The sequence below is a fragment of the Podarcis vaucheri genome (genome assembly GCF_965113315.1).
Source record: "Podarcis vaucheri genome assembly, chromosome: 1".
Lineage (NCBI taxonomy): Eukaryota > Metazoa > Chordata > Lepidosauria > Squamata > Lacertidae > Podarcis > Podarcis vaucheri.
Genome location: NC_138759.1, coordinates 70,394,782 through 70,410,007, shown reverse-complemented (window position 1 = coordinate 70,410,007; position 15,226 = coordinate 70,394,782). Strand labels below are relative to the sequence as shown.

The 15,226-nt window shown below is 41.5% G+C and overlaps 1 protein-coding gene across 1 annotated transcript in view; it reads left to right on the top strand.

Annotated features, from left to right (window-relative positions):
- Positions 1 to 15,226, top strand: part of LOC309515160 (uncharacterized protein) — a gene marked incomplete at its 3' end in the record, with an annotated part of 322,838 nt that overhangs the window by 258,372 nt on the left and 49,240 nt on the right. Inside the window, exons 9-10 of the mRNA XM_082192709.1 lie at positions 4,625 to 4,651; positions 6,117 to 6,258. Of these exons, the coding sequence (XP_082048835.1) occupies positions 6,135 to 6,258 (124 nt within the window). The 5' untranslated portion in view covers positions 4,625 to 4,651; positions 6,117 to 6,134. The remainder of the gene's footprint in view (positions 1 to 4,624; positions 4,652 to 6,116; positions 6,259 to 15,226) is intronic.

The window sequence follows — 15,226 nt, the reverse complement described above, 5'->3', positions numbered from 1 at the left end:
CCTAGCCCACAAGGCCTTCAGTGACAACACTGGGTTCTGAAGTACCCTGATACGACACACCTGTTCCTTAGAAGGGAGTACAACCTCATACAGAACAAGTTGCCCCACCACCTCCCAGATTCAGGAACTTAGAATGTATAACATCCCTGTCATGCCTACATTCAGTTTCAATTTGTTGACCTGTATCTAGTCCATCAGGGATGCGGGTGGCACTGTGGGTTAACCACAGAGCCTAGGACTTGCCAATCAGAAGGTCGGCGGTTCGAAACCCCGCAACAGGGTGAGCTCCCGTTGCTCGGTCCCTGCTCCTGCCAACCTAGCAGTTCGAAAGCACATCAAAGTGCAAGTAGATAAATAGGTACCGCTCCAGCGGGAAGGTAAATGGCATTTCCGTGCGCTGCTCTGGTTAGTCCAGAAGCGGCTTAGTCATGCTGGCCACATGATCTGGAAGCTGTACACCGGCTCTCTTGGCCAATAAGGCGAGATGAGCGCCGCAACCCCAGAGTTGGTCACGACTGGACCTAATGGTCAGGGGTCCCTTTACCTTTACCTTTATCCAGTCCATCACTGCCTCCAGGCACCAGTCTGGTACCTGAAAACCTCTCCTGATTCAGACAGTACAGAGAGCTGGGTGTCATCCATATACTGAGGACACCTCACTCCAGAATTTCTGATAACATATCCCAGCAGCTCCATCTAGATGTTAAGCAGCCTGGATGACGAGAATCCCATGGTCAACAGTATCAAAAACTGCAGAGAGGTCAAGGAGAATGAGCAAGATTGCACTTCCCCTGTCTCTAGAGCCTTCTGGGAATATTTATTTAATATTTCTCAAATGTCAGAGATGACTTTGAAATCTTTTCTAATTCGGCATTATCTCACTATACACATTTGGGAGTTTCTTTTTGATTGTTTTTTTGTAGAATGCACTAGATTCCTTTGGGATCACGCAAGAGAAGTTTTGGAAAAGCATGAGATTAATTCCTGCTTTGCAAATCATTATCATTCTCCTTGTGAATGTGAAACCCTTCTGTTAAACCTGGTATTTATGTTCTGAAACAAAGGACATGACTAATCACAAGGGGTCTCCTTGTTGCATTGTTCCAGTTTGTACTCCACTTAAACAGCATTCCAGATAACATCATGTCACTGAATAGAAATGAAACTTTCCTCAGAGGAAGCCAGCAAGCTTCGATAATTACATTCCCTTGATAATGGCATCTGGGAATCTTCGCTGAAACAGACTTTCTCTTTTCCTCCTACAGGCATTCTCATTTCCACAGAATCGATAAGTAGGAAGACCAAAAACAGACATGCGGATTCCCATCAGGCATACCTATTCCCACCCCCCTCCACAAGATCCTTTGAAAAAGATTCAAACCGCCTCTATTTTAAATTCATGACTACTTTTTTGGTTTTACCAAGGCTTTAAATATCAAGTCATTAGACAGAAGGAAATAGTATGTTCACTTTCCATTAGCTGCATGCGGGGGTTGTAATAATGAAGAAGTTGCTCCTTGTGGTAAAGCCCCATGCCTTTCAAAAGATTTTTTTAGGTGGTTGGCTTCTCAGCATTGATTTCCCCACAGCTCTTGGGACAACCAGAGAGCTCTGGTTTTGGAGAGGGAGATCCAAGGGATTGCTGTGGTAACTTCCATGGCCCTGCAACAATTGCTTGAGGGCAGGTGGGGACAAGCTATGGGAGGAGCAGGAAATGGCTCAGGTCTAAATCCATCCTGGTGCCCCAAGATGCCCCCAAAGCAGCGAGAGATTTAGACCAGCCCAGGAGTTGGCCTAGATCTCTCACTTCTCACTTCCTCCCAATCAGGGCCAGCCAAAGACATTTCAGAAACTGAGGTGAACCACAAATTGGTGTCCCCTCCCCTCCCACTAGGGAAGAAGGGTTGAGTGAAGATCTACATCAGGAACAAGGGGGGAATATATATCAATATCAGGAGTGGGAGGAGATCAGCAGCACCTCCTATTCACCAAGAGGCCACTGTAGAGGCTGCATGGGGGTGGGGGGTGGGGCTGCCGAAGAGGCGGCAGATCCTGCCTCCAAGATCCTGGCACCACGGCAGCAATAGCAGGCAATGCATTCCTTGGAGGCTGGATCTGCTGCCCCTATGGATCCTACTGCCTTATAAATGGGTCACTGTGGAGCTATTCTTTAAAAACCTACCAGGCACATCTCATGCCAGTACTAGGTGATCATGAATTGAGTTGCAGTCATTCAGACTAGCTCCCAATCTAATATCAATATAAATGTTTGTGAAGAGACCTGTCACTTCTGCCAGTCTTAGCCAAATCATGTCCCCATAATTTTTTAAAAATAGAGTGGGCTCCGTTCTATAAATGCTAATGATGTAACCAGGCACGTCCCCCTGTCCCACTTTATCTGTCTCCTGTGGCAGTTTATTTATTGGGGTCAAATCCTAAAAAAAGCTCAACATCTTTGGTCGGCCCTCACACATGTTCACTTCATCAAATCTGGCCCTCTTTGAAGAAAGTTTGGGCACCCCAAAACATCTACCATCTTTAAAGTACCACAAGTCTCTTTGTAGCTTTTGAAACAGCCCTTGTTTTCAAAAGCAGTTTTCCATGTTGCCTGAGGAGATTGTTCAGGTGACAGCAAGATTGTGAAAGTCTTATTATTTGTGGTATTTAGGATTCACCCCACAGCTCAACAGGGCATGAAGGTGGCGGCTTCCCCTTTGCAAAGCTTGCACTGGTTGGCGGTCCAAGCGCTGTAAAAGATGTTACCTGAGATTGTCCGAGTGCCCCAATCTATCAGATCACGACTGTGAATAAGAGGGATTTGCACATAAGCTCAAAAATTAGGAGGTGTGACTGTTGACAAAAACATAACAGGCAAGGCACATGTTGCAATATGCCATTTATGGGTGCCAGCAGGTCTAAATGCACAGCAATGTTATGCTTCACTGGGATGCTGCTGCTTACTCATCTTTGCATCAGAAGAAATGCAGGCAGCTCAAAATTAACTGAAAGGCACAGAACACAAAGTTCTAAAATGGCTGAATCCCAGGCAAAAATTCTAGCTCTGTTTCCCAGCCTGGTGCCTTCTAGATTCTGACTGGCACAGCTGGGAATTACAGTACAAAACATTAGGAAGGGTTCAGATTGAGGAAGCCCGCTTTAAACACTTAACCTGTCTGTTCCTGAGACATATGTTCAGGACCTTTGTTTCATCAGCCCTACGGTGCATCCTGGCCTGTTAAGAAAACCCTCCTGCCATCTTAAAAGACTCCTCTAATGAGGCTGCTAAATCTTCAAATGGGGTTTAAGAAAATCAAGCATAATGATTCACTTTATTGTTATTTATTGTGCATTTCACAACCTAGAAAATAAATTCTTCTTTCCTAAAAAGAGACTTCCTGAAGTTTTAGTGGCTGTGAATTGTAGTCTTGATCTTAAAAGGGGCCCTTTTTAAATTATGCTATATCCCACTGATTCATTGTGAGAGTTGAGCACATATTCATCTCCTTTCCCACTTACTTTGAGTAGAGTAGCATCACTTTCTGAAGTACGGATGGCTCTGAGTTAATTTATCTCTGTTATCAGGAATGGAGCTTTTGCAGCAGCCCAATAGACTGCACTATGGAATATTATTTTCAATTGCACTGTTTTGAAGAGGGAGAAACACTTAAAAGCACAGCTTTCTTGGCATCTCTATTATCCCGAACATCCCAGAGATTTGCTCCTTGCAACTCTCTTTTCCAATCTCTTGAATATAGTATTAAGGAGCTGGGAGCAGTGAATATCATTAATGGGTGGCAAATATACCCTTAACTCCTTGTGAGTATATATGATGAGTACCCTTTAAAAGGGACAGAGGTGTAGAGCCAATTTAGAATTTGGATGTGGGGAGCTGACTCTGCTGGTGGAGTTCCCAGAGCTATGAAACAACTGGGCCTGCTGCATCCCACTCTAATGGAACATTGTACGGAGCAGCTGGGGCTGCACATGCTGAAGCCCCTGGAAAAAGTTGAAGCATAGCTCAGTAGTAGAGTAGTAGCACATGCATTGCATGCCTAACTTCCTAGGTTCAATCTCCTGCCATCTCCCATTAAAGGGATCAAGTGACAAGTGACATGCCTGAGACTCCGGAGAGCTGTAGGCAGAGCAGAAAATCTTAGATGGGCAAAACAGTCTGAAGTGGGTTGGACTAGATGATCCTTTGGTTCCTTTCCAACTCTATAGTTCTATGAATTTGTGGTATAAAACCTATTATGTTCTGATCCGCTTTTAGGTGAATTATGTGGAAAGACATCCAGCTTCCCCCACTCCCTTCCTCTTCTTGAATCAGAGATTTGTGTGGGATAACCAGCATGATTACATCCAATTAACGCATGAAGGGGTTAATACCATAGAGTCAGCTGTCCTGCCAGGCTTAGCTATGTCACTTCCTCTTACTTTGGGAGGAAATAGGCAGCCAAGCCTATTGTTCACCCCAGTCTACCTGATAAGCCTAACATGTGAAGAGCGGCATAGCTCTCACCAGTCTTTCTTGAGTGCCTATACTAATAATCTGTGAACTTTTACCACTGTAACTAAGCTAAGTTTTACTGGATGTGCATTTTTTTCTGACTGATGTATGAAAAAGCACACAAACAAGACCTTTGAAAAGTTGGTAAGTAAACAATTTTTTAACAAGTATGTGGTCTTTTCCTATGCTGGGGAAAAAGAAAAACTTTGGAAGGAACTTGGAAGGGCACATTTGAAAGCTCTAACAGGCTATGTTTCCATGCTTTAGTTTGCTGCATATTTTGTGACTTCAAATGTGTGCTGGGGTTCTCTCACCAAAGAGTACTTGCCTCAAACTTGGATCTTGGCATATAAGGAATTATTAGAGATAGAGATAGAGCCAGCAACCACCACACACAGCAGCTGCTTCTGCATCCAACTAGAGACACAGGTAGAGCACTGAATATGTGACTTAATGGCCTTCTGGTAGCATAAAAAGCAATAAAGCTCTCCTCTTCTCCCCACCCTCTTTCTTTTATTTCTCAATAAACTTTCTGCAGCCATCTTGAAGAACTCAATGCCCTGCTTAAGGCTGATAGAAAGGACACTAGTCTACATGCAGTTGTAACCAAGCAACTTTAAAATAAACCTGTTATCTCATAAAGCAAAGTCTGGGTCCAGGGTCTTATTTCTAAAAGTCTAAGACCTCTGAGCACACCGCTGGACAGCCTAAGAAACATTTTGAAGCAGGAACGTTTGATGGTAGAACTTAGGAAAGCTCTACCAGCAAACTAAAGGCTCACACCCCAAACAGCTCACTAATGTAGATCTAGTGGGATTTGCTCAACATGCTTTATCTCTCTGCCAAACACCCTATATTACAGCTGTAATATTTATAAGGTGAGTGAATTAAGAGTGTCAGCAATTCCAGAAAGATTTAGTGCAAAGCAGCTAGCAAACAAGCTAATACTATTCTAAGCAAATATTTATTTTGTATCAACTAAGTAGATCTCCTTGCTGCACAGTAGCAATGATTTTTTATGCCATTTTGTTGGAGTCAGGGGGACGGCAATCAAGTGTAGATCATTGTTAAGGTCTCAGATAAGTGGCCTGATTTACTGTTGGAGTGGACTTACCTATGACTCCCATGTAATTGCTTTTTTGTACGAAACTGCCTGCAGGCTATCTTCAAGACATTTTCTTAAATAAACGATGGGTATTTCTTTTAAGCTCCTGGAATGCTTTCATTAAGCCTTGTACAGTTGTGGCCTAACAACAGTTTAAGGCAAGAAACCTGAAGAGAAAAGATGATCCCTCAAGTTGTCTGGAGGTGTTTTAAGCAGCAGTGAAGGAGGCAGGAGTTGCATGCAAAAGAACCAAAACAGAACCCCAGGTCCATGCCTTTCTTCCTACAGAAGGCTCTCCTAACTGGAGATGAGCAACACCATTTAAAATAAGTACTTAGACTGCATTTCTAACCTCACTTACTTGGGAGTAATCCACAGTGAATTCAATAGGACTTAACTTCTGACTACCACATGGTTAGGATTGTACGGTCATCATTAGGAAAGGCTTGACCTTTTGCCCTTTGAATGGCACTTAACCCACCCCCCTTATATTCCTTATATTAGGATACTGTGGTGCACTAGATGAAGGCCAACAAAGCGAGAGTGAATCCTGGTAAGACACAGACTCATGGGATGAGCAGTTGCCAGAGCCATCATTGGGAGTTCACCAGTTTTAAACGGGGTTATTTTCCCTCTGAAGAAACAGGTATGTGATTTGAGGGTTGGTGGGTATACTCCTAGATCCATCTTTGTCACTGGAAGCCCAGGTAACCTCCATGTTGGAGTCACCATTATCAACTTACATTGGTCCACCAACTATGCCATGATTCATGCACTGGTAGCCTCAGTAATGATAATGTGCTCCACATGGGGTTTCTTTTGAGACAAGGCTGCAGAATGCTGAGGCCAGATTGTTGATTGGGCACCTGGATGCACACATATTACATTGTTGCTGAGGGAACTGGGACCAATTACTAGCCAGCAAAATGTGGTGGGCCAGTCCTGGTGGTTTGTCTTGATAGTGTAAACACAGCTGGTGTGTCTCCTCTGAACTGCTGACTGCTGCATAAAATTAAAGGTGTGTGTGTGTGTGAGAGAGAGAGAGAGAGAGAGAGAGAGAGAGAAAGGGAAAGGGAGGCAGAGCAGTTGAGTCACCCTGAGCTCTGTTTAGTGGAGGAAAGTAACCCAAAGAAAACAAGTTTCAATCTAAATTTTCTTCACCTTTGCCTCTGCCCGGGAAGCCCTTCAGAAGTCAGGATTATGAAAGGTAAATTTGGATGGAATATTTTGGCAGGGCTGTCATGTTTCATTTGCCAAGCTTTAAATTCGGATAGTATCACAACATTGCCTGTGTAAGAAGTGAGAAGGGGTCACACACACACCCTGTCTACAGTTGGAAATATGCTGCTGCTGCTTCTTTTTAAATGGGTGGTTTGCCAGTACATACAAATGAAAGCTAAGGAAGGAAGCAGAGGGTGAGAGTTCTTGCTTGCAAAAGGGATTATAGAGATGGGTGAGATATTAAGCTCCGTTCACATTTAAAGGGGAGTCTGCCTAATTCACACTAATCCTGTGCAACCACACTTCTCTGAATTTTGCAACCCAGTTCTCCAGTCAAGTAATTTGTACAAAAATGTATATACCAGGATAAAGTATGCATATAAATGCAATGTATTAGTAAAAATAAAATGCAAAATGCATGACATTAGAGGAAATTGCTTTGCAAAATTGTGCATATTAAAATATGTATGTTTAGGAGAAATTAATGCTAAAATAGTGGTGATTTTTTCATCAGGACTTTAAAAAAACACTTGATGTGGAAATGTGGAGAATTGACTGAAAAAAATGAACGAAGGTGGAACAGAGCAATTTGTCCATCCTTACCTGTTTTTGATTGTGGCTGGCAATAAAGTTGTTGTTCAGCATCCGTTTATGCTTGGCTTATTCGCTAAAATAAACTGATGTCTTGATGTGGTGCCTTTGCATGAGCAGAGAGATTTAAATGTCAGGGCACTTCAAGTATGCAATTGCTTTTATAAATTTTGAGGTGGGTAGTATACTTTGAAGCTTGTATGTTTGGATTAGCTCTTCAATTGTCTAGAGGGACAGAAATACTGGTGTAAGGATCTAACACTTATATCTATGTGCCTGATTTTATTTTAAAAGTAAATTAAACTCAGTGATCTGACAGGAACTGCATCATGCTCACATGCTTTTGAGCAATTTATATCTAAAATGTAGGCAGAGAAACGCTCTTAACTGTATTTCACTACTGGTTACATTGAATTTTTATTTGAAATTTGACAGGAGACAGATGAAAGTTGAAAATATGGGAAGGGGGAAAGGATAACTGACAGGATTGATCAAAGGGTACAGATGCCTGATGCCTGTGTATTGGGGGCCCCTGGGAAGAAGTCATGTCTGACTGAATTGATGCCCCAGTTGGCTACCCAGCATAGCAGTGGGTCCCTCTTGTAGCATACAGAAAACAGAATTATACTGAAAATTACATTTAAGTCTGTGCTGTGTTGGATAGAGTCTATACCCACCCCATTGTGAGCATGGCTTTTTGTCCCATCTATGTCTGTCTTTGTAACACCACTTCATTGAATCTCGTTAAATAAGAACCAGAGGATTGACCCAAAGTCTGCTTCAGCAGCTGTTACAACAGTTTTTAACAGTCTAACCTCCTAGAGCCATTGGTGGAAACTGGTTCTTGTCATGGACAGCTGTGGCAAGCAGGAGTTTGATATAAAGATGCCCCAGCATAGATATTCAGTCCTGTTGAAACTCCCTCTGCCAGGCACTTGTGGAAGGAAGAAGAAGAAGAACCTAGCAAGAAAATAAGCAAGCAACTTTGTCTCTGTCTAGTCTTTGCTGCAGACAGAGTGCTAGGCAGTCAGACTGACCGCCCCCCCCAGCAAGATTCAGTATGGCTGTTTGTATATCCTTAATCTCAAGGAGACAATATTACATAGATTTTAAGGTACAAAATAACTGAATAAGTTGCTGCAGTCCATAAATTCCAGCATTATAGGAATATGAATTTGTAATGCTTGCTTTTAATACAAGGCTGGGTTTACAGTGCATTGCAGATTTTAATCTGAGGCAGAGAAGAAGTCTTCCTTCCTTCCCTCCCTCCCCAAGTCTCCCACCAAATGAATTGCCTGCCTTGCTACAACAGTAGTTGCTGTGGAGATAGCAGTGGGGTGTAATGCTCTGAGCATAGGGTGACCTGGGAAATGTAGTTTTTCCAGGGCATCTGACAGATTTGTCTTGTAATTGCTGGACCAAATCAAATTTAGGGGAGTTCACACAATCCCTAGTTGAACAAGGCAGACCTCTGTCTGCTAATTTCTAGTTCTTAGGTTGTTTTTTGTGGAGCAAGTGTGTGTAACTGAACTATGTGCCATTTTCAGAAAATGAAAAACTGTTTGGAGAGAGGGAATTTGGAGAGTGGAGGAGGAGAGACTTAGTGCCACCTTCTCCCACAACTCTGAATTCTACTCAAAACAGCTTTTCATTAAAAGAAAGGGAAAGAGTGGTTTCATAACTTCATTACAACAATATACTAAACAATCTTTCTCCATTTTTTTTCCTGGATACCTTTTATTTTCTTGCATTGTGCTACAATCTTCTTCACCTGGGTCATAGTTCTAAGACACATAGAATTATATCCAACTAAGAAATATTCAAAGTAGACAGGTGTATTTCATTGAGGTCTACTCTTAATATGAGAAATGTTGGCTATTGCCCATTAGTTGGCCAGAAACAACTGTGGATCTGTTTAAGCCAAGAGACACTATTGGAACTAGATGTGCTGCTTTCATGCAATGCTTTTGTGTGATCATTTTGAGGACAGTTTCCTCATTAACCAAGAGTCTGAAAAGAACATCACAAAGCTTGCTTAGAGGGGGGAAAAGTTTGCCTTTAATACTAGAATGGAGCTCCCTGACTGCCAGAGAAGCCATCAAAACCCAGACAAATAGATTCTTCCAGTAAAATATAAATTCTGTTCACAAAGCACTGTTCCAAGAATTGTGCATTGACCTATCAGGCATGAAAAATCAAAAAATGCAATTACCACCTAAAAGCTTCAGAGAATCTTCTTAATATTTCCCAGCCTGTTGCTCCATCAACCAGAAACAGACACATGCTTTTTCTTCTTCTCATAATGCATATCCAAGGGGAACCCACACTAAGACATCATCCATAAATTGAACTAAATTGCTGGAAATGCCACTAGCCAGCAGACAACAAGTAATAAGGACTGTTTGATGATCACATCCTATTATGGTGTCTGAAGAACTGCTGTTCTTAGACATATCTCACTAAAGCTTATAAGGAACATTTTTGGTTGTTGCTAGTATTTAGTAGTATTGAGGTAATAATAGGAACTTGACCAAGTGAGTAATTTATGTGACAATTCTGGAGCAATGAAATGCCATACAACAATTCTAGGCTACATGTAGTGAAGGGATCAGGATCATGCTCACTGCTGATGTTCATCTGTTGAGTGGACATATTTGCATAGTCAGCTTTTGCACATATGTGTAGAGCCCATCTGTGTCTTCTGTACTCAAATTTAGGGTGTATAAACTGCACATTTGGGATCTATGTTTCTTGAGCTGGGCATGCATAGGCCACCGTAGAATTGTAATGGTCCAATGTGGGAAGGTACAATTTAGGAAGGTACATCACTGGGGAATGGGGCAGGAGAGTGTGATTCCAATTCTCTAACCATTTGCAGCCTTGAACAACTACTTAGAGCTGTTGGAAGCTTTAGCAAATGGTGGGTCTAAAGCGAATGTTGCTTGTGACTGACAGCCGGAACTGAAGCTTGTTTACTTAGATATCCAATCATTTCAGTGAGACTTACTGCCTAATATGTGTACCTAATAGTACTGCTAAGCAACTTGATCCTATACGCCAAAGGACATGCAATGAGACGTGCATAAGGACATGTTCAATAGGACATGTATAAAATTACAATTTAGCCATATGCAATGGGAAATCCCATGTAGGGTATGAGTGTACACATGCCCCAATATCTGCTTTGTATATGTACTTTATTTTAAAAAATCAAATCTGTTCCTGACTCTTCTGTGCTCTGTTCACATCAGTTTGTGCTTCTGGTTCCAGGCTGCTCTGACTGAAATGAAGCGCTGTTTTCCCTGTTCACTGTTATGGAGAATCTAAAAATGGCTCTTTCTCTCCTTTTGGCAAAAGGTGATGAAATGTTTAGGCACATAAGTCGCTCCAGAGTGGACTAAGCCTGCCAAATTGTAGGTCCAGAGGCTTTTGTGGTGGAAGTAAAAGGGATTTGGCACCCGTAATCCTGACTGTTGGCTGTTCTGTTGTATAAGATTGCAGCCTGAGTGGAGATGTTTCTACATCTTGACTCTAAATGCATGCAGTTAGACAAAGAAATGTCCATACTCTGCTTCCCTTACATCCACCCAGCCCAATCATCCCAAACCAGATATCAAAGTTGCTGAATGTATTTTAGTTGCAGCGTTTCCATAACAAATAAATTGGGCTCATTGTGAACTTAATTGTTCTCGTCAATATTCATAACTAAAGAAAACTGTTATGGTTGTACTGTACTCTTATATCCTGTTTCTTAAGGCAGTGCTCTGATTAAACACGCATAGGATTAGCCTGCTTGTGTAACAAATATATGTTAGAGGATATGAAAATCCCCACAACCAACATCAATAGTTAGCAACCCATTCCAAAGTATTCAGTCCTTTTTTTTTTTTTTTGGCAAGGCAGATAAGGTTTTCTGTTACAAATAGAATTCTGTAGACGTTTCTGATATATGTAGTATTGATATTATTGTGTGAAGAAATTGTGTGTGTGTTAGTCAAATGAATAAGCAACCCTAGCTGATTTATATCTCTATCCCAATAAAGAAATGCTGAATTGTTAACTAGCAATGGGATTTAAGATCTGTGTTTTACGGCTAGCAGCAGAAATGATTTTTGCTAGAAAGAAATGAGTGTTGTTTATCAAAGGCAGTTCAGTATGCTGGTCCTTGTTAGTTTATCTGTACTGTCAAGATCTATGGCCCACTGTGCACTGGGGCCAGTTATAGGGTGATCTCTGGTTGCCATGGTTGCCATTTGCTGGTAAAAGGCACAGGGAATAGAAGAGCACACATATTAGGGACATCAGTGAATCCAGAGAAGAATGGAAATCTAGTCTATCTAGTCTAGATAGACCTTTGGTTTGACCTAGCCAGTGCTTCCCCCCTAAAAAAATGTGTGGGGGTACTCTTATTTTTCTACTCATATTGAAATGCTTCCCCTCAATGAGGCCAAACTTAGATTCACAAAATGCTTAGGGATATGTGTACCCCTCCATACCCCCAGAAAGAAGCATTGGACCTAGCTAGGCAATTCTTACATTCTCACAGGATCTTAAATTGGCTAGGCAGTTCTTGTGTGACCATAAAATATGACCTGAACCTTACTTGCAACATTACAATTAATTTATCTCTCCCTTGAGATGAGTTTTTCATTCTGTCATTTCAAAGTATTTGTTGACTTAGAGCGGTCTTGGGAAATGGAGGATCCTTCCCCCCACCCTCAAAATGTCATAAGAAAATATTCCTTGCACATTTTCTGCAATGCAGCATAGGTCCAGGAGAAAGCAGTAAGCCTTTCTGTCAGAGCTTGTGTGACATGCTGTACACCAGAGGAAAGGGAAGGGGAGAAGATGCAGAACGCTTCCTTCACCTGTGCCTTCCTTTCAGAAACCATTCCCCCCGCCCCCAGCTTTCTCCCCAGCTAGGCTCCAAAACCAACAGTCAGCCTGGCCAGGAGAAACATAATTGGAGGGAGGGGAATTGAAGGGTAAAACATGGCAGGGCACCACTTCCACACTCCTCTCAACTTTACATCTTCACAGAACAACTTAGGCCTCTATCATGTATAGTTAATCAATTAAAATAACTTTACTGAGAATTTTGAAAAGATTTATTTGAAATGGTTGTGTCTTCCTTAAGTTATGTTGCCAACTGACCAACAGCTTGAACTGGCAAAGTTCAGCAGGCAACTCTTTTCATAGAATGAAAAGTAACTACTAGTTAATGGATTAGATCCAAACAATCCATAGGTGATTTTTGATCCAGTAGAAAATCCCACAGTGGAAGGGGTGTGTGTGATAATTTTCAGCCATCCAGGATGCTCCAGTGGGTCACCCATCTCTCTCAAGCAGATTTTTGGAGAGGCCTCTAGAAAAAACAGGGAACTGGCAAATGCAACTTTTCCACTGGTAGGAGCAAAGTGTGGATTCAAGTCAATATCTGCAAATCAAACTGTTCTTAAAAGGACATCTACAAATTGGCAACCTTACTAGCTGGCAAATAATGTAAGTAAAGTCATAAATGCATACATATTCTTAAGTCTCACAGCAGCAAAATATACAGATAGATTCTCCAGCCTGGAAGAAACCACAAAAAACCCTCTATGCATATGAAGGAAATAAAGCTTGTTAGTTACATAGTAATGTGAGTGATATTCATCCCCACAAGTGCTTGACTGCACATCTATTTCTGTATGTATTTACAGCCTTAATTACCACTTTCTCCCAGCATTGCTGCTCAGGCACTAGCAATGTTTACTTTGTTGTTTACACCAAGAATATATACAACCCTGCATTTGAAAATTGCCCTGCTTGTGTCCTATTAATTTTCAGGAATAAATAACTCAAAAGAAATTCATCATTAACTTAAGGGTAGAAGCACCAATATAACCAGAATGCTTTTTGTGTTTCTTTTTTAAACAGTAGATGGAAAAGGGATAGGCTATTTGTTTTGTACTGTGTCTCAGAAGAAAATAATTGGCTCATTAATCACAATATCAGCTTGGTGATTTTAGGAAGGTCAAACTCAAGACTCCATCAAGCTGTGGACATCTTTTTAAAAATGTATAAATATGGACGTAAGAGATGCAGTGGTCTGAAAGTTTTGAAAAATACAGAGGTGAAAGGGTTAGGAGAAAAACGTATCTTCAGGTTTTCCCAGCATATTTTTTTTCTACATCAGTGAACTTTATAAAAAGTAATGTTAACATAGAAACAAAATGTTTGTTGCCTCAGGCTTTGGCGAAGTAAATGCTTGCTGGGTTTACTTTTTTAGATCTCACTTTCTTACCGAACCCCCTCCCTGAACTCTGTCATCTCATCTGACAAAATTAGTTGCTACTATTGGACCTCAATGTCATTTCTCAATCTCCATTATTTTTCTCATTTTTTGCAGCTTCTTTTATGACATTGGATTGCATCTCTTTTATTAAAGGGATCAGTCAAAGAAGTTGTGAATTTATTTCAGCCATGCTCTACCTCATTACTTTCCCTACTGAAACACATTACATTTCATTTTCGTCAGCATTCACAGCCTGGGGACACCTATATTCCAACCAGTTCCTATCAACAGAGCACAGCAAGTCCTCTCTATAGGCTGTGTGAGAATATTTCCCAGCTATATCTACGTTTTACCGCGTGCACAGAAACTTCCTATTTTATCAGCATTCTAGTACAGGTCCACTTGACAGTTCAGTGTTTCATGGAATGTTTAAGGATAGTCCATCAAATCACAGATCAGCCAATGACTAATGGGATGTGTTAGAAATACCTTGAAAAGTATTGTGATTGTGAGGAGATAGGTTATCTCCTTGATGCCTTATTTAGGGTTGGTGTAGGAGCTTGAATCTGCCAAGTCAGCCAAGGTTATGGTTATGTCATATAATGGTTATGTCATGGAATACAGGCTGGTGTGTCAAAGGGATAAGGCATTGATGTAGCTTGCATTAGAAATGCATGAGGCTAATCTGGGCTGCTTGCCAGTTCTCATGGTTCACTCATGGTTTCACAGGTTCAAAGCCATGGGAATGACAGTAACTTGTAGTCCCACACTAGAAGTGAGTGTGGACAGTTTGCCAGCCCTTTGATGTACCTGGGAATGGTCTGATCTGGAGCCATTGGTACTCCCCTAGCTGACTGTTGAATGGTTTCTTTAAATGTAAAGGTTCATCATTGTTCCACCCAATGTGTATGTCTTTAAGGGGCCAGAGCAAAGGCCAGAGCAAAATAACGAGACCCAGCTTTACAGCTGCGAAACATAGCAGGTGCTGCTGAGTTGTATTGATTAAGCTGTGTGAGCAATTGGGTGTAGTATATAAGGAGCAGCACCTAGCTCTCCCATTACCCTGGGGGATAGGTTGGTGGTTGGGTCATGTTTGTTTGTTGATGTATTAGTGTAAATGGAGTTTTTGTTTTTCTTATTAAAACCTTCTTTAAGTACTTTTTGAGTCTCTTTTTAATGCATGGTCTCCCCAGCAAGCTCTCTGCAGCGTTACTATACTGCAAATAGCCAACACTGACAACAGACATATGGCTATCTATCATCTTCCCTGGAAGGAAATTAAAAATATGGGAGAAAGGAGCTCTGTTGGAGGCAGACAAATGCTCCAACACAGATAGAGCTCCCAACCCAGATCTTGAGAAGAAGATAGAGAAGATCCTTCTCCAAGCGTGATTGTTCACTGCCGTGTCTAATCTCTGACAGCAGATAGATCATAAAAACGAAAAACATGTGGGAAGGGTTATGCTATAATCAGCTTAAATGCTAAGCAGTTTGCCTTATTGACTAAGTATGTACATTTTATGCA